Raw genomic sequence first — 27,901 nt, 5'->3', positions numbered from 1 at the left:
TTAGGTCCATTGTGAATATTTTGCCTTTTGAAATCACACTAGGTATATTTGAATGCGTGTGTGATATCAGGAGAGACCCAGGCTTGTCATGGCCTAGCTGTGGGAGTTGGAGACCACAGCCTGAGCTGATCCAGAAGGGCCTTCCCAAAAAAACTAATCTGTCCGGATAACATCTGTCTTGTATTCAGTTGACTGTGTCGGATAGCCACCATGGAACAAGACGATAAGAGAAGTATTTGTTTATCTTGCCTTTCCACCTACACTGTAGACTAAATCTGCACACTCCTACTGGCATATCATTTAGCTCAAGCGACTCTTATACCACTAACAATGTCCCTGGATCCCACAATGGCTTTGTAAACCGTGTCTAATCAGAAAAGGGCCTAGACAGGAAAATCAACACAAGGTTGTGTAAAATTTTGCATGTTTGCCTCAGTGCTCAGTTCATCTCAGGTTTCTGTATAGACCAAGATTGAATGGTGTTTTATTAAGCTGGACGGTGAACTTTTTCTTTAGAATGTCTTGAGGGGCTTCGTATCCGGTACTTAAACCCTAAGCTGGACGAGTTTCACCAAACGTCTCTCTCACTCAAACTATACGTGACGGTGAGATGGGAGAAAGACTGAATGCTTTTTTCATTGTTTTGTTTAAAATTTCTGTAAACCACTTAGCGCATTAGAGGCTGCCAACTCATAGGACCACTCTGCCAGTCTGATCCTTCATAGGCACAAAAATGGGGGCTTTGCTTAGCAGAAATGGGTCAGTCTGTTTGTCTAGCCCGATTTTGGCCCAATCACAGAGCTAAAGGACTAACTGCTGTGATCCTGTGGCCATCAAGCATGTTTACTGTCAGGTTTTGTTTTTGTTATGTTTGGGAATTACGGCGCACTACACTTACTAACATTAATTCACTTTAATATTTGGGGAAAGATGAAATGTTGCTAGATTGAATCCCAGAACCAAGAAGGTAAAGGAATGTCAGTTTTCCCTGAGCAAGGCATTAAACCTAAGTTTCTCCCATGTCAAAGTTGTAAATGCGATTGTGTTCTCAGGGCTTGTTTACTAGGGATGCCAGTACAGGTCCCCTACGATTCAATACACATGCCCCCCCCCCCCCCCCCCCCCACACACACACACACACACACCCACTTCATATGGGATTCCACAGATTTCATTCCCATAAATGTGCCGCGTTTGAAAGACGTCTTGCAAAATAACAGTGGACTTGGTTTTCTTTACCTTCAACAAATTTCAACCACTAAGCAAATTTGTCCAACAACTTCTGATTGAATTTGCACTTTCCCATGGTACCTGCAGGACATTTTACAGCTAATGTCCACTATGTAGTTAGCTAAATTACCTAGCTTGGTACTAGCTATCAGTCTACCTCATGAACAACCGTGTTGGAAGAAAAGCAGCCAGCTGTCACGAGTGCTGATATCTAAAATTCTGACTGAAATCGTGGTTTCTGATTGCGCGTGACCAGAGCTAAAATGCATTCACAAACTGCAGATTATTTTCACAATGCTAACAGTACATAAAGTGTTTTTACTCCTTTAAAAAGATGAAATAAGACAATTCAAGACTTTTCATGGCCTTTTATTTAGATAAATTAATTTAAAAAAATTTAAGGACCCACAGACATCCTGGGGAAGCTAAAAACAAATATATTCTCAGCTCCAATGTGCCAATGACAAGCGCTAGCGAGACAAAGAGAGAAGCTAATTTGAAGAGGCACTGCCGTCTTTCAAATCCACTGTGTGGGAACATATTGGATTCAGCGTTCAATACGATGACGAGGTGTAAAAATATCGTAAACAAAGCTTCTTGCAAGCATTGCTTTGCCACTGTTGGCTTCTACTTCTTCTGTGGAGTTTAACAGCGTTTGGCATCCAACGCTATTGGTGCATTACCGCCACCTTTTGTAAAGGAGTGTGGGCCAGCTTCAGGGAGGACCTAAATTCTCCCTGCCAACCCAGTTTCTCTGAGGAACACAAACAGACACCTAACCACTGCACCCGAACACCCCCCTCCCCAACATAGATTCTAGACTCAACACGTGCTCCCCCTCTGCCCTTAGACCCTGTTGACACCTCTCTCTCTCATAGAGTCGACACTGCCTCAGGACGTGATCCACCGTCTCCACTCCCCCACAGTAGTCACACAACCCAGTCGGATGCTTCCCTGTCATGTGTAGCGTGCCGTGCAATCCACAGTGCCCCACCCCCAATCTAGTCAAAATCCTTTCCTCCGTCTTACTCCTAACTGCCCTCCTTCCATCCCCAATCTCACCCTGTATCTGGAGCAAGTGCCTTCCTTTGGTGTCCGCATTCCACTGGTCCTGCCACACCTTCCTCACCTTATTCCACACAACCACCTTAGCCTCTGCCCTGCTCAAGGACACCACCAAGTCCGCCACCCCCCTATCCAGGGCCTATTTCGCCAATTCATTGGCTGCTTCGTTTCCCGCCACCCCAGCATGAGCCGGAACACACATGAATGAGACCTGCATCCCATCTCTTCTTGCTCTATTCCTTCTCTTCTTGTGCTTCCAACACCCTGTTTAAAATGTCCTGTCCTAGTGGACTTGAAGGACTGCAAACTAACCAACACCTCACATGAATCAGAGCAAATAACCACCCTTTCTGGCCTAGTGTCCTCCACCCACCTCAATGCAAACTGCACCGCCAGAAGCTCAGCCATGTAAACTGCCATGTGATCCGTAACCCTTTTAGTGACACTTAACACCCAATCTCCTATATTCCCAGATCCACCACTGGAGGCAAAAGCACCCAAGGAGGTCTCAATGTCAAATCCACTTTAGGACTAAATTTCCTCTTTCCGAAACCTACCTCTTTGGCCTGGGCATCCCCCACCCAAAGCTTATGATCTCCCTCCCACCGTGTTCCCAGCACCCCAACAACACCTCTTTGGTAGGGTGCAAACCCCCATGTCCCTGCAAATGAACCCAGTAATTAATCAACACTTGTCTTCTCCTCAAATGTAATGGCATCTCCACCACCTCCACATGCAGTGCTGATACTGGAGATGTCTGAAATGCCCCACTACAGACTCGAAGCCCCTGTGCCTGCACTCTATCCAACCTTTCCAGAGTGTTCACTGCTGCTGACCCATAAGCTATACACCAATAGTCCACCACCGATCTAATTAATGACACATACATGGTCCTCAACGTGGCTCTACCAGCCCCCCAACTTTTCCTTGCCAGGCAGCGCATCAAAACCTTCTTACACCTCACCACCACCTTCTCAATGTGCTCACCCCACATCATTTTGGCATCAAAGAAGACACCCAAAAAGCTGAAAACCTCAACCTTCTCCAAAGTCCTCCCATATAATTTAACTTTAACCTAATCACCAACCTTCCTCCTTGTGAAAATGACCACCTTTGTCTTTTCCACTGAAAACCTAAAACCCCACTGTCTTGCCCATCTTTCCACCCCATCTACCACTTCCTAAACCTTGCTGACAACATACGTCACATTTCTACCCCTCTTCCATAATGACCCATCATCAGCATACAACAACCTACCTACACCCTGCTGAACCCGACAGTACACATCATTAATCATTATAGAAAACAGCACCAGACTGATCACGCTCCCCTGAGGGGTTCCATTCTACACAGCAAATCTCCTGGACAACACCATCCCCACCCTCACCTGAATTGATCTACCAAACAGGAAGTCTTTAGGTTCTGCCTCCAACCCCCATGATTCCGAGGTTAATCAGCAGCCACTCCTTCCACAACATGTCATATGTTTTCTCCACGTCAAAAAAGACAGCCACCGTTGCCTCCCCATTAACCTGTGCCTTCCTGACCTCCGCCTCTAAACACAGGACAGGGTCCATAGTACCCCTTCCCTTCCTAGATCCACTCTGATATGGAGCCACCAACCCCCTGCTCTCCATGCAAAACACCAATCTCCCCACAATCATCCGTTCCATAACTTTACAGAAATGTGATGTCAGTGCTATCACCTTGCCCAACACCCCTTCACTGAGATGGGCCAACATTACATAACACACCTGATCCTTCCCAGGCGACGTCTTCCCCACCTATTACAAAGCCCTCCTCACCTCCCCACCCTTCCATCTCCTCCCAGAGCTCTTAGGTATAGCCCCCAATGCCGCCCCAACTATTCCTGTCCTCACCCACTCCTCCACCATATCCACCTCCCGCCCCCGTCACCAGCACCCATCAGCTGATCACTCACCTCCCGGAACCGTTTCCAATCTGCTCTGCCAAACATCCGCCTCCCCACTCCACTCTCCAACTCCTCCTTTTCCAGTCCCCGGCCTACTGTACACCTTATGGGGTAGTGATCACTCCCTATTGTCGAGGCCCCCAAAACCTCCCACACACAACCTCCTGCCACCCTACTGGAAGCCAGTGTCAGATCCAATACCGACGCTTTCCCTGTCCTGACATCAGTCCTAGTCCCACTACCATCATTAAGGCACACCAGGTTGGCTACTTCCAAGAACGCTTCCACAACTTGCCCATTGCCATCCGTTCGCAGCCCACCCCACAAAGTACAGTGAGCATTAAAATCCCCACACCCTGTATGACAAACAGATCCCTACATATCCCTGAATGAGGTCCTCCTGCACCTCTTCTCATGTCAGCCCACCATACCAAGGTGTGTCTCTGCTGCTATAACTATCAGCCTAATCCTGATTGCACCCGCAATAAACGTAACCAGTTGTCTCATAAAGCCACCCCAGTTATCACCCCTTTGACCCATCGCTTCCCTGTCTGAGTCTCCACCCGGCTCGACCCTACCTTACGACCTCCATGGCTTCACCCCCAAGGCCCTATTTCTCTGCTCCTTATCCCTACACACTATGACCAAATCCCCACCCTTCACCACTTTAGCCCCCACCACATCCCCCACCTCCTTGAGGATTGCAGACGTCAGTTTCATTGGACTCATCCCCCCAACACCCCCACCCTCCACAAACGTCAGCACTACCTTGTTCCCCATACCTATGTCATCTACTCCCAGCCCTTCCTCCCCACTACTCTCTGCTCCCCTGTCGCCATTACCTTTACCCATAATGCCGTCTTTACGTCTCTTGTTCACCTCTTCCTACATTGCCCTGTCCAACCTTTTCCCACACCCCTTTGTACCTCCACTATCCCACTCCTTATGCTTGCCTGTCTTGCCCTTACCTGCAACTCTATGCTCCATAGCAGCTCCACTCTCCCCCTCACCCATCGCTGACCCAGTCACAACACAGCCGTGCCGAACCGCCGTCACCCTTTTGGATCCTTTTTGCACTCTCTCAACCCAATTTGTGACTAACCTGATTAAGCTTCTCATCCAGCTAATTATTAGAATCAGGTGTGCTAAATTTAGAGTTGGAGATCTGTCCTACAGGACAGTAGATCTCCAGGAACAGGGTTGGGCAGCCCTGTATTAACCCATTTGGTGAGTCCTAGGTTTCTCCACAAAAGAAACGTTGAGACATTTAAATGAATTTGTTTCCAGTGACATTTACACTATCAGCAGGCAGTGAGCAGGTAGTGTTTCAGCTACTTTAACACCAACGTCACACTGACGTCACCCGCCAGTGTATCCCTAGCTTTATTGTTGGGACAAGGGAGAACTGGGAGGGGGGGGGTGTGTATGTGTTACTGGGAGATGACAGCAGCAGACTCTGAGTGGTTCTGTAGACCTCCTAGAGATTTGGTCTGTGCTGGGTTGTTGAGACAGTGCCCAGCCTAGGGATTACCGTTAGAGACAAACAGTGGCCATAGTGCAGTCTTATTAAACCCCAATACTCTGCCAGACTAATCACTTTAGCGTGCCTCGCTAATTTCCCACAGCAGCCGCTTGTTAACTCGATTAAACCGGTTAGCACACAGGTCCCGGAATGGAGGATATGAATTGTGTGTTTGTTTGGGATGTGAGCTTAGAGCCGTTCAGAACAAGGCCTCAGCACGAGTGTGATCACGTGTCCTGGTTGGCCATCACTTTGCTGCTGTTGACAGGTGTTATTTTTACCACCCAAATCGCAGAGCTACAAAAGGACTGTTTACCTAATATGAACAGGACTGGTCAAATACTCCGTTAACATATGTTAAGCTGTAGGACAGTATTTCTATCCATGTGGGATTGTCCAGTACGTCGAACAAATTGAAAGGTTGTGTCCCTTTTCTGCTACTAGGCTGAACAATGTTTCTACATACGGAAATGATCTGTGTACAATTGCAGGCATATTTTGTCTCACACTAAGTTACTCTTCCTTAACTTAGTATGTGGAGCCTGAAGTAGCCTTTAGTGTGGCAGGTTGATGGTCTCTCTGTTGGTTTGTATAGAGCAGAAGGTATCATGTTAGCACAAGCCCAGACATCCCACAAACACACACACACACACACACTTATTTACTTCCTCCTGGCAATCACCTGGAGAAGCTGTAAGGATTGATTTGAATCACCTGTTAAAAGCATCCATGTGTGTGACAGACTGCTGTGAGAAACATAACCAGAGTAATGACTGGATAACTCCAACTGATGGACAAAATACTGGAGGTCGTTCTTGCCTGCTAATCCTTTGGAAAATGCTTTACAAAGTCTGAAAATAGCTCCTCATTTTTTGACAGCCTGTCCTAGAATGCTTCCTACTGTGTTTTGGGTCTGCCTTGTGTTTGGCCAGACAGCCTCCTAGCCTGGTGGGATGTACGAACCGACTGGTTGTCGGGCCAGGAGTAATAATAAAGACGTCAAATATTGGAACGTTTTTGTGTACCACGTTAAGTACAACATCTTTGTGTTTCCCCGCCCTAACGACACCAAAGACCCCTCCCGAATGAATCGCTGAGCCCTCTGGTTTTGATTGCAGTAGTATCTAATCACTGTCTGATGTTGTCGTGTATGTGGGTGTGCGCTATCTACAACTCGAGGCGATGACTGTCCAGTCCTTTGGTTAGAGATCAGAGTATTCCTTCGGTTTCTGTCTGGCTTTGGCTTGGGACTAACCTTCATATCCTGACGGCAGCCTCTGTAATATCCTGACCTGGAACCGCTCCTGTGTTCATGTCAACATCCCAAAGGACACCCTAATTCCCTGTGTGGTGCTCTACTTCTGATCAGGATCTATTGGGAAGAGGGGGCCATTTGGGACTCAGGCATTGCACTGCAGCATGTATAATGCAAATGGACCTTTCCCCCTCCTGGCTCGACCCAGCTTTCTCTCTGTCTTTCTCACACACACACAGACCCTTTCCCACCCTTTCTCGCTCTCTTTCCCATTCGCTCTCTCACACTTTTTTCCTTCCCTTGTCCTGGCCCAACCCAGGACCTCGCCCTTCTCTTCACTTCCTCTGCTGACTCTGCAGATTGCTAGTTACTGAGGGAAGAAAAGGACTGCCAGGAGCAAATAGTGTTCCTCTGAAGAACCTAAGAAGCGACAGCAAGGCGATGGATGGGGAAACCGAGCTAGTTATTGAATGATGCATGTTTTCTCTCTAAACAACAAAGTGTTAATGGCTGAAAAGCAGATGTTTAAATCTCAGTGGAAGACTTAAACAGTAGTCGACCACAACATGTGCGCAACAGATCAGGAACGGGAGATTCTTCAGATTAGATACTTTGGTGTCTCTGATTTGACATTTTGACAAATATGTTGTCTAGGGCAACTGCAGGATCTTACGAGAATCTCCCGTTCTCTGGAATGAAGTCTTCTTTTTGGTTTTTCTTTTCTTTGTTTCCCAGCTGAGTATTCAGATGTACCAAGCCAATGACATTGGTAATAGGAGGGGAAAAAATACAAAGTTGCATGTATAACAATTTCAACTAATGTCCTACATAGAGACATGAACTCAAAAGTTTTTAAAGCATTGTATTCGGTCCTATATTGCTTCAACCATAGAGGCTGCACTTCGGGTCAAGGGGGAAGCCCAGGTTTGCAGACGGATGAGCTCTCTAGCGTTCTTCATGGCTTCGACCCACGGCAATCACCACCCAGCAGACTGCACCAAAGACCTGTTGATCTAGACGACTCTTTAAGTGCGTCCGGTGACGGTGGCCCCACCGCCGCGTGACCGTAACGGCCTGGCGGCCCAAATGGCCACCCGTTGGCCTCTAGTCAGAAGTAGTGCGCCGTATCGCATAGGTAGGGTGCCGTTTGGGACGCAGGCCGTAAAGTAATCTGGTGTCACCGTGCTGCTGAGGGGTAATTTCATGGCTATTGTGTGGGCTGCCATAGGTGTGAGGAGAGGCTCGGCGAGTGGGGGGTGGGGGGTGGGGGGGGGGTCATTCTGGACAGACACAAAGGGGCCTGTTGAGGCTTCATAATGGCGTCTCCAATTAGATTTGCATGGCCCGCTCCGCAGCCGGCGGCTGTATTGTGCCGCGAATTAAACACAACCGGCTCCTCTCCTCCCCTTCAGCCCTCTCTCCTCCTCTATATCTTCTTCCGTTTCTGTCGGGTGATGGGCGGCAGCTAGCTCCCTGCGGCAGGTGTTGGTGATTGTTGACTCAGCAGCTGGACCTAATAAAAGTCACAACATAGCACCTCCGCACCCAGATGTACAGCAACTCGTCTCATGAAATGAATAAAGCGCAGAAGGTACATGCACTCCTCTCCGGCTATATGCACAAGTTTGCAGGAAAATCATAGAATCACAACGTCATCACAATAAGAGTTAGTCTCTCTTTTCCGAGTCAAGTAAAACAATAGCAGATCTTGTTAATAGCACAGCACTGGGATTTTAGGTTGTGGCTCGGTTGATTTTTTTTAACCTGTGCAATAAGCACCCTCTGGTTGCTCCCTGAATGTCACCATATTCTTGGAATTCCCTAACTCCTCCTCCCCTCTGATTTGCTCTCCAGCTGAGTGTCATTCCATCAGCCATCCACACCTGAGACACTTTCTAAATGCCATCCTGTCTTTATTCTCACCCGATAATGGTGACTGCAGGCCACTAGTCCCCCGTAAAGTGGTCACTGGACTTTTCCCATGGCTATGCTGTTTCCTCTTCACAGATCTGAATCACTCTCTGTTTATAAATGACTCCAGTTGAAGCTAGTGCTAGCTGGGGCTAGCCTTGACATAAGCCAGACTGGAACCTCTATTACTCTTAACAAGCCTGCCTTCTAAATTGCACATCTATTTCCTATGCAGTTCACTACTCTTTACCAGGGTTGCATAGGGTTCTGTTTAAAAGAAGTGCACTAGCCTACACAGAGGGAATGGGTGCGATTTGGGATACAAACCCAGCGTGTCTCTGACAATATCAACACACGTTATTTTGCTGGGTTCTTCCGTCCAGCTGCTTTGTCTCAGCCAGTCTGAACTCAATTGCTTCACAGCGACTCGTTTATTCAGGTGGAAATATTTTGTCCTGCTAGGAGTCTGCATCCGTGACCGATATGCTGCCGCCCCTTGTAAATGAATTTACTGACGCTTGATAACGCTGTTTGTTCTTTCCTCCACTTTGTTTTACACGGACTGACAAGTATATTTGGGGATGGGGATCGTTAGCAAGCATATTCACTTCACAGAGTGGAGATAGTAAGCACTGAAGGCGAGATTACTAATTCTTCATTTACAGCACTGTGCGCCCCTCTTAATTAGATGTAGATTATATCTTGGGACATCAAGTGCCTGAAGGGCACTTCTCCAGGTGTTGTGAGCACTATAGATTACAAGATTACTATACTCAGACCTGGGTTTGACTAGTATTTGCAGTTTTTCAAATGCTTATGAGCATTTCATCAGGCCTTCCTGGAAAACCAGATTGGCTGGAACTATTCCATTGGAATTACATCGCACCAAGCCCTTTCAATTAAGCACAGGACAAATTTCCGAGTGTTTCAGCCCCGAAGGTCCGAACACAATAGGTTGTTAAAAGGTGCCATAAAACACAGGGCTTGCCTTTCAATTCCCTCACAAACATGTACTTAAAATCAAGCCGGAGCCTGTCCAACATATTCCCAGCGCTCCATTTGATGTTGATGTGTTACCCAAGAAACAAAGACGTAGATCTCACGGAGATTAATTAGGACATATCTTTTTCTTTCCTAAATGAGCCATATTCAGTGTGATTAGTTGAATGAGTGCTGTTGGGAGGCTTGTGAGTGGTGTGTTATGGCTGGTTAATGACTGTAAAAAAATCATTCTAATGAATCATTACTGCTGATGGAGACCGATGGATGCCAAAGGTCATATTGTTAGAGAGGTGGTATGATTATGAAGCCATGGGAAAGAGGCATGAACATCCTGGCTGTCTGGCGTCTGTTGCCCTACCGCTGGAAACCGCTGAAGCTATCCGACCTGGCCTAGTCTGCTGGTGTACACCTAAAATCTGTTATTTTAATATTGCTATCTTAATTTTGGACACATTTCTGAACAAAGGAAAAGAAGAGACAATCTGAAAACATTTCTTAGGGGAAAGTTGATTAATGTTGTCCGTACCACATTGACCTATTCAGTCGTTTGGAAGTAGATGATGGGAAGGAAAACTGGAGAGGAAGACACGTTATATTATTGACATTCACCACCTGGTGTCCACAAGAAAAAGCAATTTGAAAGTCACTTCTCAGGACCAGAAAAGCCTGGACACACTAGTAAAGGTTAGGATTAACAAATACAACACAGGGTTTTCCTGGATTACAACACTTCTTTTTAATATGAGCATTAAATAATGGGTTTAGGGCCACCATGCAATTGCCTCAGATGTAGCAGTCTACCTGACCCCTCACTCTAAAGCTTGGGATTTGCTCAAAACGTCCATTGATGACACACTGCTTGGTGTGATGGTTGGCTATGTGCCACCTCCAAGGTGTAGGAACGCAGTGGCAGAAAACCATGGAAAAGCAAAGAGTTTCTGTGACCAGCCATACACACACTAGCTTAGGTATCGCTTTTCCAGGGCTTTCGGGCCTCTTTGCCAGTCCTGTCCGATTCTCCGTATCGCCTTACCCTCGGGGGAGTGGGCTCGTGGCGGCATTCCAGAACAGCCCTCAAAATCTGAGGCCTTTTTCTGATTGCCCGTCTTTCACAAATAGACCTCTGATGCTCCCTTCATTGGGTTGGTCAACAACACAGACCCTTCCTTCTTGAACACGCTTGAGTCGCGGCCAATAGGGGCCCCAGCAGCTGTCTCACCATTTACTCCTTCGGCCCCCCCTGTGATTTGGGGAACATTAGGTTTGTAAAGCCTCAACAGGTTTGCCATAAACACTCTCAACCACAGAGACCCGCTCCCTTGTCAACATTTGAGGGTTTACTGTTAGCTCCGAGTTCGCCACACAATGCGCTCCTTGATCCCGTTCTAATTTGCAGATATTTACATTCGTATTCACATCCATCTTAATAAATCACCCCTGAGACAGGAAACAAGTGCAGACAAGCATAGAATTGGTCAGCTTGGATCAAAATATTTTGTGCTAAAATAAAATTTCAGATGGCTTAATTGTTTCCTTTCCCAGAGTGTGCTGTGTATTCATTGTGCTTTAGTACACCCAGTCATGTTGCCTTGTCTCTATAATGACTTATTTATTGTGCCGTATGTAGTTAATTATACTTACCACATTCTTCCTCTCCTTCTCCAGATGCAGCAGCTGTTCTATGAGAACTATGAGCCCAACAAGAAAGGATACATCCGTGATCTCCACAACAGCAAGATCCACCGGGCCATCACCCTGCACCCCAACAAGAACCCTCCCTACCAGTACCGACTGCACAGCTACATGCTCAGCCGCAAGATCGCCGAGCTCCGCCACCGCACCATCCAGCTCCACCGCGAGATCGTACAAATGGGACGCTACGGGGCAGCCGAGCCCAGCCGAGAGGACCTCCAGCTTGGCATGCCCCCGTCCTTCATGAGGTTCCACCCTCGGCTCCGCGAGGAGGTCCTGGAGTGGGAATTTCTGACGGGCAAGTACCTGTTCTCCTCGGCTGATGGTCAGCCCCCCCGCCGTGGAATGGACTCCTCCCAACGCCTGGCCCTGGACGACATCATCATGCAGGTGATGGAAATGATCAATGCCAATGCCAAAACCCGGGGACGGGTGATTGACTTCAAGGAGATCCAGTATGGCTACCGGCGAGTCAACCCCATGTACGGGGCAGAGTACGTTTTGGACCTGCTGCTGCTCTATAAGAAGCACAAAGGCAAAACAATGACGGTACCGGTTAGGAGACATGCCTACCTCCAACAGACCTTCAGCCAGATCCAGTTCAGAGAGGATGAGGAGATGGACGCCAGGCTGCTAGCCGGCCGCATCAACCAGGACTCCGACTCCCTGTCCTTTCTCTCCAACTCCCTCAAGATGTTTGTGCCCTTCAAGTTGTCCGGCTCTAGCCAAGACCAAAAAGAGCCCAAGGAGCCAAAGGTCAACATACTGGTGCCTCTGTCTGGACGGTATGACATCTTTGTCCGCTTCATGTCTAACTTTGAGCGGGTGTGCCTGATCCCCAACCAGAATGTCAAGCTGCTCATCCTCCTCTTCAATGCCGACAACAACACAGAGCGGGTGAAGCAGGTGGAGCTTATGAGAGAATACCACATCAAGTACCCCCGGGCCGAGATGGAGATAAAGCCTGTGTCCGGTTCCTTCTCCCGAGCCCTGGCTCTGGAGATGGGCTCAGCCCACTTTTCCAACAACTCGTTGCTCTTCTACTGTGATGTGGACCTGCTGTTTACAGCCGACTTCCTCAAGAGGTGCCGGGGTAACACGGTCCTGGGGGAGCAGAGCTACTTCCCCATCATTTTCAGCCAGTATGACCCCAAGGTGGTGTACGGCGGCAAGGTGCCCAGTGAGAACCACTATGTGTTCACTGCCAAAACTGGCCTGTGGCGCCACTACGGCTTCGGCATCGTTTGTGTGTACAAGGGCGACCTGGTCCGAGCCGGCGGCTTCGACACCTCTATCCAGGGCTGGGGCCTGGAGGATGTGGACCTATTCAACAAGTTTGTCCAATCAGGGATCCGGCTGTTCCGGAGCACGGACACGGGGATCGTTCACGTTCACCATCCGGTGGCGTGCGACCCCAGCTTGGAGGCGAAGCAGTACAAGATGTGCCTGGGCTCCAAAGCCTCTTCGCACGGCTCGACACAGCAGCTGGCTGAACTGTGGCTCGAGAAGAACGACCGTGGCTTCCGGAAGCCTGGGAGCTCCAATAACGGATCGGTTAGGACAGCGTGAGAAAGTACCCTGGCCAGGACGACGACAATAAAACAAAACAAACTATCTGGGACGTCCCAGGGCTGGGTTCTTTTTCCCCTGTTTCGATGTCTTAGTGGCGTTTTTTAAACTACCTAATTTATTTTTTACAGAAACAAACAAAGACGTATGTGGATATATTTTGGAGAAATGCTTTTTTTAGATAAACAAAAAAAAAAAAACGGTGAACGTTGAGCTGGGTGAGACAAGTGACTCTAGAAGTGTTTTGAGTTAATGCTTAAAAATGGAGAGTATCAATGATTAATATTCTTTACCGTAACTTAAGGAGCAAGAACAAAGTGCTCTGTTTTCTTATTTTACCAGTCCAGTAATAAAGACCATTCTGTGTTAGTCTCTAGTCATCTGTAGAGACTAATGGAGAAATTCTGGGTTATGTCTGCTCAGTGATGTACACCTACGAGCTCCTTAAAAGTGCATGGAGAGGATGGACATTGTCATCTTCACAGACCAGCAATGCTCTAAACGTAACTGTTCTCTTGATTGTGAATGTTTACAGGAGCTTGATATGAACAAACATTTGGTAATTGAAAAGGGTTGACTTAGATGGAAAAACTAGTTTCCTTATAACTAAAGACTTTTTTTTTTTTTTTTTAAATGCTTTTGATAATACAGAATAACACTGTTTTTTTGTTTGTCTATTTTTTACCTGTGTTTTCTTTTTTTTTTTTTCTGTGAACAAAACTGCTGGATTTAATATCTGCGATTTATCTTCCGCTGTCTAATTTATTGAATTTGCAGTCTCCATTCTGTTACCTAACTGTTGGGATATGTATATTAGAAAGATTGTATAACCATCTCAGTTGTTGGATAGTGTTGTTTTTCCATTATCTTTTCATTTCTCTCTATCAAACTCGTCTGATTACCAAAGAGTTTTTGCACAGTCTGCTTTAGGTATTGTTTGTGGGTGTGCGTGCGTGCGTGCGTCATGTTGTTTTCTAGAACCTGCAGGCACCAACATGAAATGTACTGTAGAAGAAGCGGTATACTGAGTGACTGACGATGTGAGCTCTGTCCTGGGTCCAGCTCTCTGCTAGCTCTCATGGGGAATCTATGGCCTGTATCAAACTAGTCATTCAGAACTAGAACAGGAAAAGGAAAGTGGATTCTGTGTTCCTTCGTAGAACTGGAATGAATTCTAAAAAATGCTAGGACTTTTGGATGGAAGTGAAATTCCATAAATCTCCTTTCAGCACTATTGCTACAATTAATTAGAATAGAACTCTAAGAAAGACTGATTTTAGAACTCTGAGAATTAATTCTAATTGTATGTATTCTCTGCTCCCTGTCAATATAGCAGCCTTTTAGGAGGGTGTTTTCTGTGCTGTTGCATTCTCCTGGTTTTGGTTTCAATTTTAAAAGTGTTATCTACTCCACACGGTCTTCAGTCTTCTCTATTTAACCAGATAAACCAGGGCCCACTGTGCTGTAACACAAGACTTTGTTTCTTTGGGCTTTTTATATTTCTTTTGTTCTTTCAACCCTGTCCAACTGGGAAAGGTTTTATATTTAAGAAATAAAATAAAAATGATTATAAAAATGATGTTGTACTTGTTTATGAAGCTATGAAACCTGTTGATATTCTTAGATATTTTTTGGCCTTGACATGTTTAAATTAACTTTATTCACAGAAGCAAGAGACCATGAGTTAAAAAAATAAGTTGCACTGTTCTACACTCATGCTTAAACAGTCATTCACAGCCCCATTTCCCTTAAAGACTTGGTAGTATATACTATAGGTGTCTTTCATAATGCTGGACAAATATGCCAACAGGCCCCATAAGTCAACCTGGATCAGTTTTCCTCAAAAATATGTTTTGCATAACCTTTGAAAAACCTAAACCATAATGAGCTAAATAACCACATTTGGAATGTGGGCCCATCAGATAAATCTTACTTAATGAATCATTAAGTTATTTAATTGAGAAAAAGCTAAGGGGATTTGTTAAGACATTATATTGTTAGTAATTTCAAGGGGGTATTTGCAAGGTCAGCCCTCTAGCATCTAAATGAACTGATAACTAGATAACAGCTAGCTAGCATGGAAGTCAAGTTAAGGTTATACAGTGTGTTTTGGAATTCATGTTTTTTCACTTTAATCCCATTTAATTTGGACTGGAAACACTACAATGACCAGACCTACATACACTCCTTTGAAAGTTTTCTTTTTACATGTATGGATACTAAATTCCAACCACATTAATTGATAAAGGTAGCCCAAATTAACAAATCACATATTTTTTTTACTTTGATACCGTTTAAGCAATTAAAATTAATTGTAATTACCTCATGTGGAAGAAATGTGTACAACCTTACCTTTACTGGCACATGAAATACCTAACAATAGAATCAAGTTCACCAAAACAGAAGAAAATTGTGATATAATAAAGAAATTCAAGAGGGGCCAGACTTGTGCTCAGGGCAGATGAGTTAAAGGTGGAGTTGTTTGGTCACAATACCAGAGGCCTTGTTTGGCATAAATTAAACACTGCCTTTAAACAGAAGAACCTAGCTACATCAGAAATGGGTTAGGAAATGGCCAAGTAAAAGTCCAGCACTCAATCCTATCAAAATGCTACGTGGGACTTGTAGCTGATCATGGATGCAAGGAGGCATTCAAATATGACAGTTGAAGCCTTACAGTTAAAAGGCGTGGGTTGTGTAAGAGACTGATGGACAAAACGTCTACATCAAGTGATTTCAGACACCACGGAGGGCTACATGAGCTATTGAAGCTGTGGGTGTACATTTTCTGCACTATTAAATTGCATTTCAGTAGATTTTTGAGGAATACATTATTAAAGTATAATCTTTCAATTGTTATTAGATAGATATTAAAGGTAACTAGATTGCCTTTATCTGTCAGAAGTGTTGAAGTGAAGATTACATCAATATGTCCAAATAGGAGGAATAGTGTACTTACATTTTCACGACTTTATACATTAAAAATCTTTTTGTGCATGCACTAATAATTCAAACACACCTGCCTCATTAGAAACAGCTGTGTTGCTAACTGTCCAAACATTCTTGGCATCCTAAAATGGGAGTATAATGTACAAAACGTGCTGTAACTTCTAAATGATTAATTCGATATGGATGCAAATATGTTCAAATTTAAGCTGACAGTCTGAACTGACAGTAGAAGTTGTATTGTTTCAAATCCAAAGTGAAAACATAGGGAAAATGAATCCACGCACAATTAGATGCTCATTTCTTTAATAGTTGAGCTTTTTTATTTCTTTTTGCTTTGGGTCAGAACATGCCTCCAAAACCGATGTAGAATACACAAAAGGACCACAAGGTGTCATACCATCAGATAGAAATAGATCCTAGATAAACATATAGATCTATTACTGTAGACAGGCAAAGTGTGTGTAAATGTACGCTCAGATAGAAAGCAACGTACACAGACAACTGCAGCAACAAAACCCAAAGCATCCTGAATAGTGAATGTATAACCAAGAAATGAATCTGAAGTTGAACTGTAGGGGAATAATCAGGCCACTATGACTGTCATGAATAACGGGCCCCCTGAAAGGTGTGTGTGTGTGTGTGTGTGTGTGTGTGTGTGTGTGTGTGTGTGTGTGTGTGTGTGTGTGTGTGTGTGTGTGTGTGTGTGTGTGTGTGTGTGTGTGTGTGTGTGTGTGTGTGTGTGTGTGTGTGTGTGTGTGTGTGTGTGTGTGTCTCTTTTACAACATATGACCATCATAACATATTATACTATAGTACAGTACAGTTCTCTCTGCCCGGAATTGGCAATCATTATTTTCTCTTGGCGACACTTCCAACTTCTCAATGCCCTGGAAATCCAAAGTGCTGGAAAACAGAGCAAAGAAAATCTAAAGAAATGTGTTTCACTGTCCAAATACTTTTGGAGTTGTATTATATATGCCTACACCATCCTTTTAATGAACTGTTCCTGATTAGATGTCCAGTTCCTTTCTGGACTATGGATGTCATTGTATCTTTAAGTGGATGTGACTGTGAATTTCGAACTAGTTGACAGTCTTAAACTGTCTGTTTTTCTTTCCATTGGAAACTTGTATCTTTGTAAATGTGAAATTTCACTGGGGTCCTTGAAATTGTGTGCGTATGTGTGTGTGAGAGCCAAGTGGCTGAATCTCTTTTGTCCCCACTCTTGGCCAGCATGTCTTTATGGCCCCAGAGTAGACACAAAAGCACAATATTGACTTTTCCTGCTATTTGCATAGGGCCCTGTTCCAGTGAGCGTGGTAGGTGCTTCCTGGGCCCTGTGGCAACCTGAGGAGCTGTCCCAAAGAGCACCCTATTCCCTTAGTAGTGCACTATAGGGTATCATTTCAGACAGACAGACTTACGGCAACACTAACTGGCTAGTTGTACTGAAATTCAAGCAAACCTGCCATAACAATGCCTTCCTGGCGCACTTGTTGACAAACTCCCCCCTGTGCCCACACTTCCTATACTAGTGAACATAAATCCAAGGGGAGTTGTTATGTTATTGATGTACAGTACTCAAAACCATTTGCTAATACCCTATGTTAATGTCATCCTTTGTAAGAGCCTATACTTAACTTAAATCAAGGTAAAGAAAATAAGCATCATCAAGTTAAATGCTACCTTAACTGACCAAAAGTACAGCTAGAGAACAATGTCACAGTGGACACCTAGCCAACAAATGTTGAGGGACTGGTCCAGGTTGCGTAATCATTACATGACCTAACCAGGGCTTTGGTTCTTGAAACGATAACCAACTGCACTCCTCGTACAAACACACCCGGGCTCTGCTCCACTCCTTAATTGTGTCTTGAACGCTACACCTCAGAGGCTAGTTGCCGCAATGATCTGCGTACGCCAGCCATTGATTCTGCCAGCTCTTCCCACCCCAAGTCTCTTACTACAATCAATTGTTCAGCACAGAAGAAACCTGTGAACCCCTGCAAAAAAAACGGGGGATGTACTGTTACTCTGGGCAGATTAAAAGTTTTATTGGAATCTCTCCATCTCAGAAGGGTTCAAAATCAATCTTCGGTTTGTTTGTTTGGTGCATTCTGGCTCAGCCAGGCTGCACATGGTTTTGGTTAGGGCAGCAAAGGCCGCCTCTGCCGTTCCCTCGGGGCGACATGAACTGGAAACAATTTGAGAGGTTTACTGCGAGGATCAAGGTGTTTTGGGGGCTATTGTCGACACGTCAAAAGGGCCTTAGGTTCCATTGCAAACAGCACCTTGTTCCCTTTATTTCAATGTTCACTATATTAGGAGTAAGGTTGCCATTTGAAAATAATATCCTAAAGCTCTGTTAGGGATGAGGAAATGGCCTATAGAAAGTCTGTCTGTCAGAACACGCCCTCGGCAGTCGGTGCCACTAAAGCATGATTGGACTGATTGGACCGGAGGTAAAGCCAAATATGTTCCACACATTTCCCAGTCCTTTTTCAGGTTACCTTTGGTGTTAGCTACAGTATAATAACACTGTGCCAATCCTCTGGTCCTTCCATCTGTAGGCCACATGGGACCAAGGTGTCCTGGGATGTTTCCTTAAGCTCTGTTAGGAGTGAGAACATGACCTGAAGAACATACATACGAGCTACAAAACAGGACACACACACACACACACACACCTTCTGAAGGTGTTGCTAACTTGTGACGAATGGGAATACATCCTTATTGAAGAAGAATAGCGTACTTCAGATCAGTTTGTGTATGTATTCCTGGTTTAGATGGCTTTTTTTAATCAGATATTTTACAATGTTTTGTTATGAACACTCATGTCTTTCAATGCACAATTCAGAGTTGAAAAATAGTCGGTAAACATACACAGCACAGTTCATAAGTACTTTGACAGCAACACAGATTTTGTGGTTTTTGCAACACTACCCCGTTATGACAAAGTAAAATCTCAACTTATGTACATATGTTTTCAGTCCCTTTCATATAACACTCCAAATATGAGCTCAGATGCATCTTGTGTCCTTTGATCATCCTTGAGGTGTCTATAAAACCTGGAGTTGACCTGTGGCAAATGCATTGGATTGGACATGATTTACTAAGGCACACACCTGTCTATGTTAGGTCCTATACTTCACAGTGCATGTCAGAGCAAAAAATAAAGCTGGCTGTGGGCCAAACAAATTAACTGGACAAGAAGGGCATTGGTCAGGGAAGTGACCCAGAACCCAATTGAATCTAACAGTGCTTCAGAGTTTCTCTGCAGAGACAGGATAACCTCCCAGCGCTCCATCAATCAGGCCTTTACGATTGAGTGCCTAGTTAGAACCCACTCCTGAGTAAAAGGCCTATGACATGCTACTATATCCGGCCAAAACATAGTACCTCTCAACACCTGGCTAACACATCCCTATGGAGAAGCATGGTGGCGGTAGTGTCATGCTGTGGGGATACACACACTTTTAAATTTTTTTTAAGTGATGGCTCATCTTCCACTTCCACTTCCACTTCAGATAATCCCCCAGTATATTTTGACCTGTCCCATTGCATTTCAATAGCGTCCTCACAAGAAACACCTTGGCCAATGACTAATTCCTACTTGGTGGAAACTTGGATCTTTTTTTATTGAAATGCAATCGGAAAACAATGGCTTGCCTATGCTTAAACGGAAACACAAAGCTCCTTCAAAACGGATTGCTTAACTCGTTGATATTGTACGCCTGTTTGTTTTTCCAGCTAAGTGTGTGCGCAACTGGTGGTGTTAAGTAAGAGGGACAGCTATAAGGCATACAGCCAACAAGGTTGTGTCGGTGACGTCCAACTCTTACAGATTTCCCTCAGAAGCTTCCATCCCACACACACACACACACACACGCACACACACTTATGTGCACTTATGGATCATCTTAGGCTCATTAGAGATTCTGTGGAAAAAACACAACGGCGTGTACATACGTGGCACACACATACACACACGCACACAAATAGGTTTGCATGTAACATTTTAATTTTTTAAAAACCTTTTCACAGGGGGGTGGATTATTTAAGATATTATTAAAAGTCTCTAGCACACACACAAACAAACACACACATTTGTTTTTTTGAATCAGGCAGGCGATAAGCAACATCCTGGGGAGTATTTGGTCCTTACTCAGGAAGATCTCCCAGATAGACTAGAGACATCACGCAGCCTTTCGGAACAACAGAGGCTTTGTCCCAGAAGGGGAACGCTAACTTCTTGTTTATTTTCTAAACCTCATATTCTCCTGCTCTGATCCCCCACTTTCACACAGCTGTGCCATTCCCTCTGACAGGACAGCTTGTGTGTGTGTACAAGTATTACTATCCTGGTGGGGACCAAAAAAAGATTTGACCTCATGGTAAGCTTTTGCCTGTGGAAATAGGAAAAAAGGCTAAACCCAGCTAAAGGTAAAATATAGGATTTCCAATTTTTATTGGTGTTAGTAATTCTTGCTAAGTTTTTAGCTTTTCTCTAAGCTTAAAAAATAACTTTCTAAGATATATACCTTCTGTAGCTTCTAAATGTTTCATCTAAATGTAGTCTTTATTCCACTAGGTCTGTGACCTGTACTTAAAACAACTACTTTCTGGTCGATGCTAACTTACACCACTAACATAATATACAATAGTAATCTCTGACCACAGCCTTCTTACATTATCTTGACTGGGTGACATTTGCAAATGACAGGGTGTGAAGGCTCAATCCCCACTAATTCAACAACATGTGGCCAACATCAGGCAAATGTACATCCTGTCTGGATGATGGATCAGTCTACCCTCCACAGAATCCAAATGCCAATCTTCCAAAGCCAAATACCTATTTCAGATTAGAGGGATAGTTTCTGACCTTGTCAGTCATCTCTAGAAACTGCGTCATACATTTTAAAATGTTTCATAGACCCTCCACAGCATATTTCCTGACACGTCCAAGTTTCCAAGGGCATACATTCAAGGGAAAATTTACATTTCCAAGGGCATTCCATGCTTCACCCAGCACCCTGACCTGCACAGCTTCCCTGCTTCACCCAGCACCCTGACCTGCACAGCTTTCCAGCTTCACCCAGCACCCTGACATGCTCAGATTCCCTGCTTCACCCAGCGCCATGACCTGCACAGCTTCCCTGCTTCACCCGGCGCCCTGACCTGCACAGCTTCCCTGCTTCACCCAGCGCCCTGACCTGCACAGCTTCCCTGCTTGACCCAGTGCCCTGACCTGCACAGCTTCCCTGCTTCACCCGGCGCCCTGACCTGCACAGCTTCCCTGCTTGACCCAGCGCCCTGACCTGCACAGCTTCCCTGCTTCACCCAGCGCCCTGACATGCTCAGATTCCCTGCTTCACCCAGCGCCATGACCTGCACAGCTTCCCTGCTTCACCCGGCGCCCTGACCTGCACAGCTTCCCTGCTTGACCCAGCGCCCTGACCTGCACAGCTTCCCTGCTTGACCCAGCGCCCTGACCTGCACAGCTTCCCTGCTTCACCCAGCGCCCTGACATGCTCAGATTCCCTGCTTCACCCAGCGCCATGACCTGCACAGCTTCCCTGCTTCACCCAGCACCCTGACCTGCACAGCTTCCCTGCTTGACCCAGCGCCCTGACCTGCACAGCTTCCCTGCTTCACCCAGCACCCTGACCTGCACAGCTTCCCTGCTTCACCCAGCACCCTGACCTGCACAGCTTCCCTGCTTCACCTGGCGCCCTGACCTGCACAGCTTCCCTGCTTCACCCAGCGCCCTGATCTGCACAGATTCCACTCTGGAATAATTGAGATCCTCTCTTAAGTCCTGGAGGTTTTGGTGGACCTAGTCCCCCAGTTGATTATTGTGAATCTCAGATTATCCTGGGGAGAATGCCTACATCTGCTAAATTGACCATGAGTTGGTAAACCCTGTGAAAATTGCCTTTAAAAGGTGTAGTACCTATAATCTGCTTTCAAATGTGAATTCAGGCTCTGGGCTGAGATTCATTCAAACCCACCATAGTCATGCAATGCATTTCAAATATTCATACCGCACCCACATACTTAAAATTCAAGTGAAGGCATTCCACTGAGGTGGCTGGCCCTGGTAGTAGATGAATGTTTTTACAAGACCAAATTGTGAGTACATTTGGCCATTGGAAAATTATCTTCTGTGTAGATTCTGCATTGAGGATGTGATTGAATTCAGCCAACTGTCCCATGTTCCCCACCTGTGCTGTTAAGTTGAAATGTAAAAAGTCTGGAGAAGTTTAAATGAAAACAGTTATTCATGTTCTCTCAGAATGACAGTTGAGGAAATGCTGTCTAAATAATCTTTGAGGAATATACTGTGGAATGATTGTGTCAACTGTGTCTCAATGTTAGACATTTGACCACGATGTACAACTACAAAGGATCCCAAACATTCACCATGCTTTTCTCCGTTTCTGATCCAGAGCAGCAACTGGATTTGAACATGGAAACCCATACTTATGGAGCTATTTCTAGTGAAATTTGGCGGGTGCCCACCGCAGTGTTTTGGATGCTGATACTGTGTAGGACAAATCTAAAAGTGACCTATTTTTTGACAATCGACTGAAAACATCATTACTAGTTGTGTTTCTCCTACAGCTTTATTTCTCTGCAAACAGTCCAAAAATGTTTTCTCCTTTTCAGGAGGCTGGTAATATTTACGCCACATAAAAAATATACTATCGTTCACAGTAAAATGAACTCAGATTGTATATAAAAGCCTGCACTCTCCGGGAAAATCAATGGAAATCAAATGCACATCAAATGGATTCATTCTGGTGCTGGGTTTGCATAGGCAGTTGCCTTCAAGAAAGAAGAATTTAGCTCCTCTCTCCTGCAGGATATGTGTTGAAGACGTATGTTTCAGTTCATGCGTTGATATATTATCTTCCTTCTCTCCTCCCTAGCTTCAGCTAACCATAATTGTAACCGTAAAGCTAACTACTAACCTCAACTGTAATGTTCTGCCCAAATTTGACCCCTAACCTGAACATGTTTCCTTTTCCTGACAGGGACAAGAGGTCTCAACAAGGTCAATTTTTACTGGTTTCTTTTACTACCCTTGTCAGGATATTTGGTTCACCCTGGTTTGTATAATATGAACAAACACAAGCACACTTCCGTGCACTTCTCAGGTCAGCCAAGTCCCCAGTGGTGCTGAACCACCCTCACTCCCTGAGACCAGAAGCAGGGACAGAGAAACAGGGAGACAGAGGCCAGACATGCCAAAAGTCATAAAGCCACTGGTTATGCTTGGTGTTATTTGATGTTACCGTCATCCCATGAGTAACATCAATAAAGTAAACTTCAGCTGATCTGCTTTCTCGCCCAGTCAGAGGAAATGTGTGATTCACTGGTTTGCAGTGTCATGTGAATACCTGAAATTCAGAGAGCGGTCTAAAGGATTTTCTTTAACACAGACTACTTTACATACAGTAGATGATACACAAATAAAATTAAATACATTCAGGGAAATCAATTAAAGAATATGTAGAATCCAGGCAGCTTAACAATGTGGAATTGGGGATGATTAAAGGGTGACTAATGAAGGGGTCGATTCCACACTAGACAACAGTAGATGTCTTTCAGACTTGCAGCTGCATAACATGTTTTCCATATGTGTCTTGTTGCCATGGCATTTACACAGAACTAAGGTGGAAAGTTAGGATAATTTAGGTGGCAGGTTTGGAGAACTGAAATGGGAGGTTAGGTACATTTACGTGATATGATAGGAGAAATACTATTGCAGGCTAGGAGAATAAACATGGAAGGTTAGGTAAATTAGCGTGACAGGTTAGGAGAATTAACATGGGAGGTTAGGGAAATTAACGTGACAGGTTAGGAGAATTAATATGGGAGGTTTGGTAAATTAACTTGACAGGTTAGGAGAATTAACATGGGAGGTTAGGTAAATTAACGTGACAGGTTAGGAGAATTAACATGGGAGGTTAGGTAAATTAACATGAAAGGTTAAGAGAATTAATATGGGAGGTTAGGAAAATTAACGTGACAGGTTAGGAGAATAAACATGGAAGGTTTGGTAAATCAACATGACAGGTTAGGAGAATTAACATGAGAGGTTAGGTAAATTAACATGACAGGTTAAGAGAATTAACATGGGAGGTTAGGAAAATTAACGTGACAGGTTAGGAGAATAAACATGGAAGGTTTGGTAAATCAACGTGACAGGTTAGGAGAATTAATATGGGAGGTTTGGTAAATTAACATGACAGGTTAGGAGAATTAACATGGGAGGTTAGGTAAATTAACGTGAATGGTTAGGAGAATTGACATGGGAGGTTAGGTAAATTAACATGAAAGGTTAAGAGAATTAATATGGGAGGTTAGGAAAATTAACGTGACAGGTTAGGAGAATTAATATGGGAGGTTTTGTAAATTAACGTGAAAGGTTAGGAGAATTAACATGGGAGGTTAGGTAAATTAACGTGACAGGTTAGGAGAATAAGGTTAGGGTGAGCCTAAATGATAAAGGACGAATAGCCCATCAAGTATTTCAGGGGATTTTAATGGGTCTGACAGATTAGCATGTGGGTGGGTGTTTAACAACAGTTTTCTTTTAAAAACACAATCTTTAAAACAAACAATTCAAACTCCCTCATTATCAAATGAATAAATGCTGAACAGGAAGCATTGAGCATTTCCAAATATATGGATAGGGGACTGAGTAATTTTTTTGTGGGGAGAACTTTGTAGCGTGGCATCTTAGACTGGTGAAGACTGAATTATTTTATGTCCGCGTGAACACCTGCTCATCATTTAGGTCAGAGCATGCATAAAAAGGGAAGTTAGGCCTGTTTAACGCATGCTTAACTTTAAGTGAGAATCGGCCCCAGAATCTGTCATTTTTTTAAACTTTTGAGTAGAACTTACAGAAATTGCTTCTGAATAGTTTGCAAAGTTGCTATTTTATTTTCACTTTCCCACATGGGGGTTTCAGTGCTTCTAGTAATCTCCAAATGACCTTCTAAAGAGGATGGAATGAAAGAGGCATGTAAGGTACGTGAAAGGTAGAGAAAAAAGACAGACATTGTAGAATAAAATGTAGATAAGAGCAAAAGGGAAACAGAAAAACACTATTGCCAGAGAGGAGGGGATTGTGGAATTCTAGGGTTGGTAAGACCAAGGAAAAGGATGAATGTCCCAAAGCCTTCAAGGGACTTCAGACTCTCCAGTGACCCTAGTTGGCACCAGAGCTCCAGGGAAATGAAAGAAATTGGAAGGGAGAAAGAGGGATAGATGGTAAAGAAAGAGATCGTTTTAAAATATCCATTTTAAGGGGGTGTAGCTGTTAACTGTTGAGAGGACAACAACCAGAGGACTGCTGTTCTGCAGCCTGTGGGTTCAAACCGGGCCATGCCACGCTTCCCCAGGACCATGTGTGGAACTCCCTGAGCTTGGCTCGGTCTACTTTCTGCTGGCTCATCATACAGAAGTTCTTCTAAAACTGGCTTCCTCACTCCTGTCCTTTCCCATCCTGAATTTGCTTTAAATACTTAACCTCTCTCTACCATCAATTATCCTCCTTCCCTTTGTTGCTCGTTCTCTCCCTGAAGCCTTCCCTAATTTACATTTAAATAATTCACCAGATGCTCCTATTCAGACCAAATTACAGTTGTGAGTGGATTCCCTTTCATTCTGGTTCCAGACCCTAAACCCTGATGAGGTCCGTGTCATGCTCTTACCATGTGAGCTGTATAGGACCTCTAAGCCTAGTGGTGATACTCACTCTGCCTCCACTGTCTTTCTCCTCTTTCTTGCTTTAATTTCTTTCCTCGATCTTTACCTCACTCCCTCAGCTCCTCTCCCCGTGAAAACTGTGTCCCAGAGTGCTGGCAGCCACCTGGGTCTCATTACCACAAACCAGTCACCACACTGCCAAGGAGTGTGTCTGTGTGTGTGTATGTACCCCAGTGTGTGTGTTTGTTTATCATAAATACGCGATGCATGACAATTTGTAGATCAGTGATTTTACACTTGCCAATCCTTTCAGGTGGCGAGGATTGGATTCAAGCCCGCCCTCAAACCCTCGACACACCCTCAGCATCCTCAACCAACAAAGTAGTAATGATTTGGTTCCTTAAAAACATTACATCATGGAACCAATGCCCACTCCAACTAGCTACGAAAAACCATCCCCTCTGTAACTAACCACAGAAAATATGCTGACAGACACACAGTTGGAAACGCATGGTGTGCAGAGAAGCCCATTTTGAGGTCATTTGTAATGTATAGGGAGGTATGTTCACATGTGCATGTGTGTGTGTGTGTCTGTAAACAAGGGTGCAAGGTGCCCTAAGTGAGGGCAGGTGACACCTATATATATCAAGCTGTATGGATATCCTCCTGCAATTTGAGCGCAATTGGATTAAATTAATTGTAGGATACTGTAGGAGGAATGAGATGCCGTCCAGGGGGCGGAGTTCCATCTAGTCAGGGGGCGGAGTTCTATCCAGGCGGCGCGATCGGCAGTGCCTGTGCTCTAACAGGCTGTAATGACTGGCAAAATACGCCACACAGACATCACGTTCATGAATCTCTGTCAAGAACTCTTGCCGTAAGGCATGTGCTGCCGGACAACACATTTGGCATTACATTTGGCTTGCAGAGCTACATTGTAATAAGATAATGTGCTGGGCTATCTTTCTTTTTTGTTTTAAACGGAGTGTGACATACGTGTACTACTTATATTGTCCATGCACAGTATTAGTCTCTTGTGACACCCATTTGTTCTGGATGGCCACGGCTGTTAGTCGATTATGTTTGGGTGTTTTATGTCAGGCCATGGAATATACTTTTATCATCCAAGGCTGGTGTGTTTTACACTGGTGCGGGGCTCACTTGCGGTGAAGATTTTATAATCACCCTGTGGATCTCTGGGCTATTAGAGCTGTTGGTTGTATTGTGAGTGCTTAATCCCTGCTTGTTTATGAGTGAATCTGGCTTTGATAGTAGCCAGTGCCTTACCTAAATATTGACCTCACCCCGTGTCACAGCAAAACACTCAGAACTCAGAGCAAAGCATCCCTCACACCTCGGGCCGGACTTAGAGCAGCCACAGGATTAGAGGCAACCACCCGATGAAGGAATGTAACGGCCTGAGAGTGACTGACTTAAGTAAGAGCACAGTAACAGCAAACTATTAAAGGTATAGTATTTCTATCTGTCGAAGCGTGTAGTGGGTGCCGATCCTGTGGGTGAAAAGGGGAATGGGCGCTGAGTTAAATGTGGATTTGTAATGTCCCTTGGTTTGTGTTGTATTTTTCCGGTCTTGTTAAAGGGATAGTTCAACCTAGATTCAGATTTGGGTGAAATTCTGCTTACCCTGATTTGTTCTTGTAGGACCATAGAATCATTATTCACAACAAGCCATTATTTTTCAAAAGCCACAACAAGCCACTGCTGTCCCAGCCTAGAATAAGCATTAGTAGCATTGTCCAAATTCATGAATTGAAACTGTACGTCCAGTGCCACAAAAAAAGCAGAAACTTACTCCAAATCACTTGATATTATATGTACAGTACTGATATAGCAGGAAGATGGCATTACACTATACATTAGACATGTTTAAATGTTGCATACATAATAATGTAAACAGTGTGCTGAAAGTTGTATCACAACTATTAAGGCATAAGCGTTGTGTAACAGCTGTAAAACCCAAGTGTATACAGGGCCAGAGGTTGCACAAGGGCACCACGAAATTTGAGTGAAACTAATTCATATCAGAGCA

The 27,901-nt window shown here is 44.6% G+C and overlaps 1 protein-coding gene across 1 annotated transcript in view; it reads left to right on the top strand.

Annotated features, from left to right (window-relative positions):
* chsy1 (chondroitin sulfate synthase 1) overlaps positions 1-14,755 on the top strand; it is a 59,463-nt gene extending 44,708 nt beyond the window's left edge. Inside the window, exon 3 of the mRNA XM_010876669.4 lies at positions 11,584-14,755. Coding sequence (XP_010874971.1) covers positions 11,584-13,179 — 1,596 coding nt within the window. The 3' untranslated portion in view covers positions 13,180-14,755. The remainder of the gene's footprint in view (positions 1-11,583) is intronic.
* The last annotated feature ends 13,146 nt before the right edge of the window (positions 14,756-27,901 follow it).

This window comes from Esox lucius, chromosome 2 (assembly GCF_011004845.1).
Source record: "Esox lucius isolate fEsoLuc1 chromosome 2, fEsoLuc1.pri, whole genome shotgun sequence".
In the NCBI taxonomy this organism is placed as follows: Eukaryota; Metazoa; Chordata; class Actinopteri; order Esociformes; family Esocidae; genus Esox; species Esox lucius.
The sequence above is the reverse complement of the archived record's forward strand: the minus strand, read 5'-3'. Positions and strand labels throughout refer to the sequence as shown.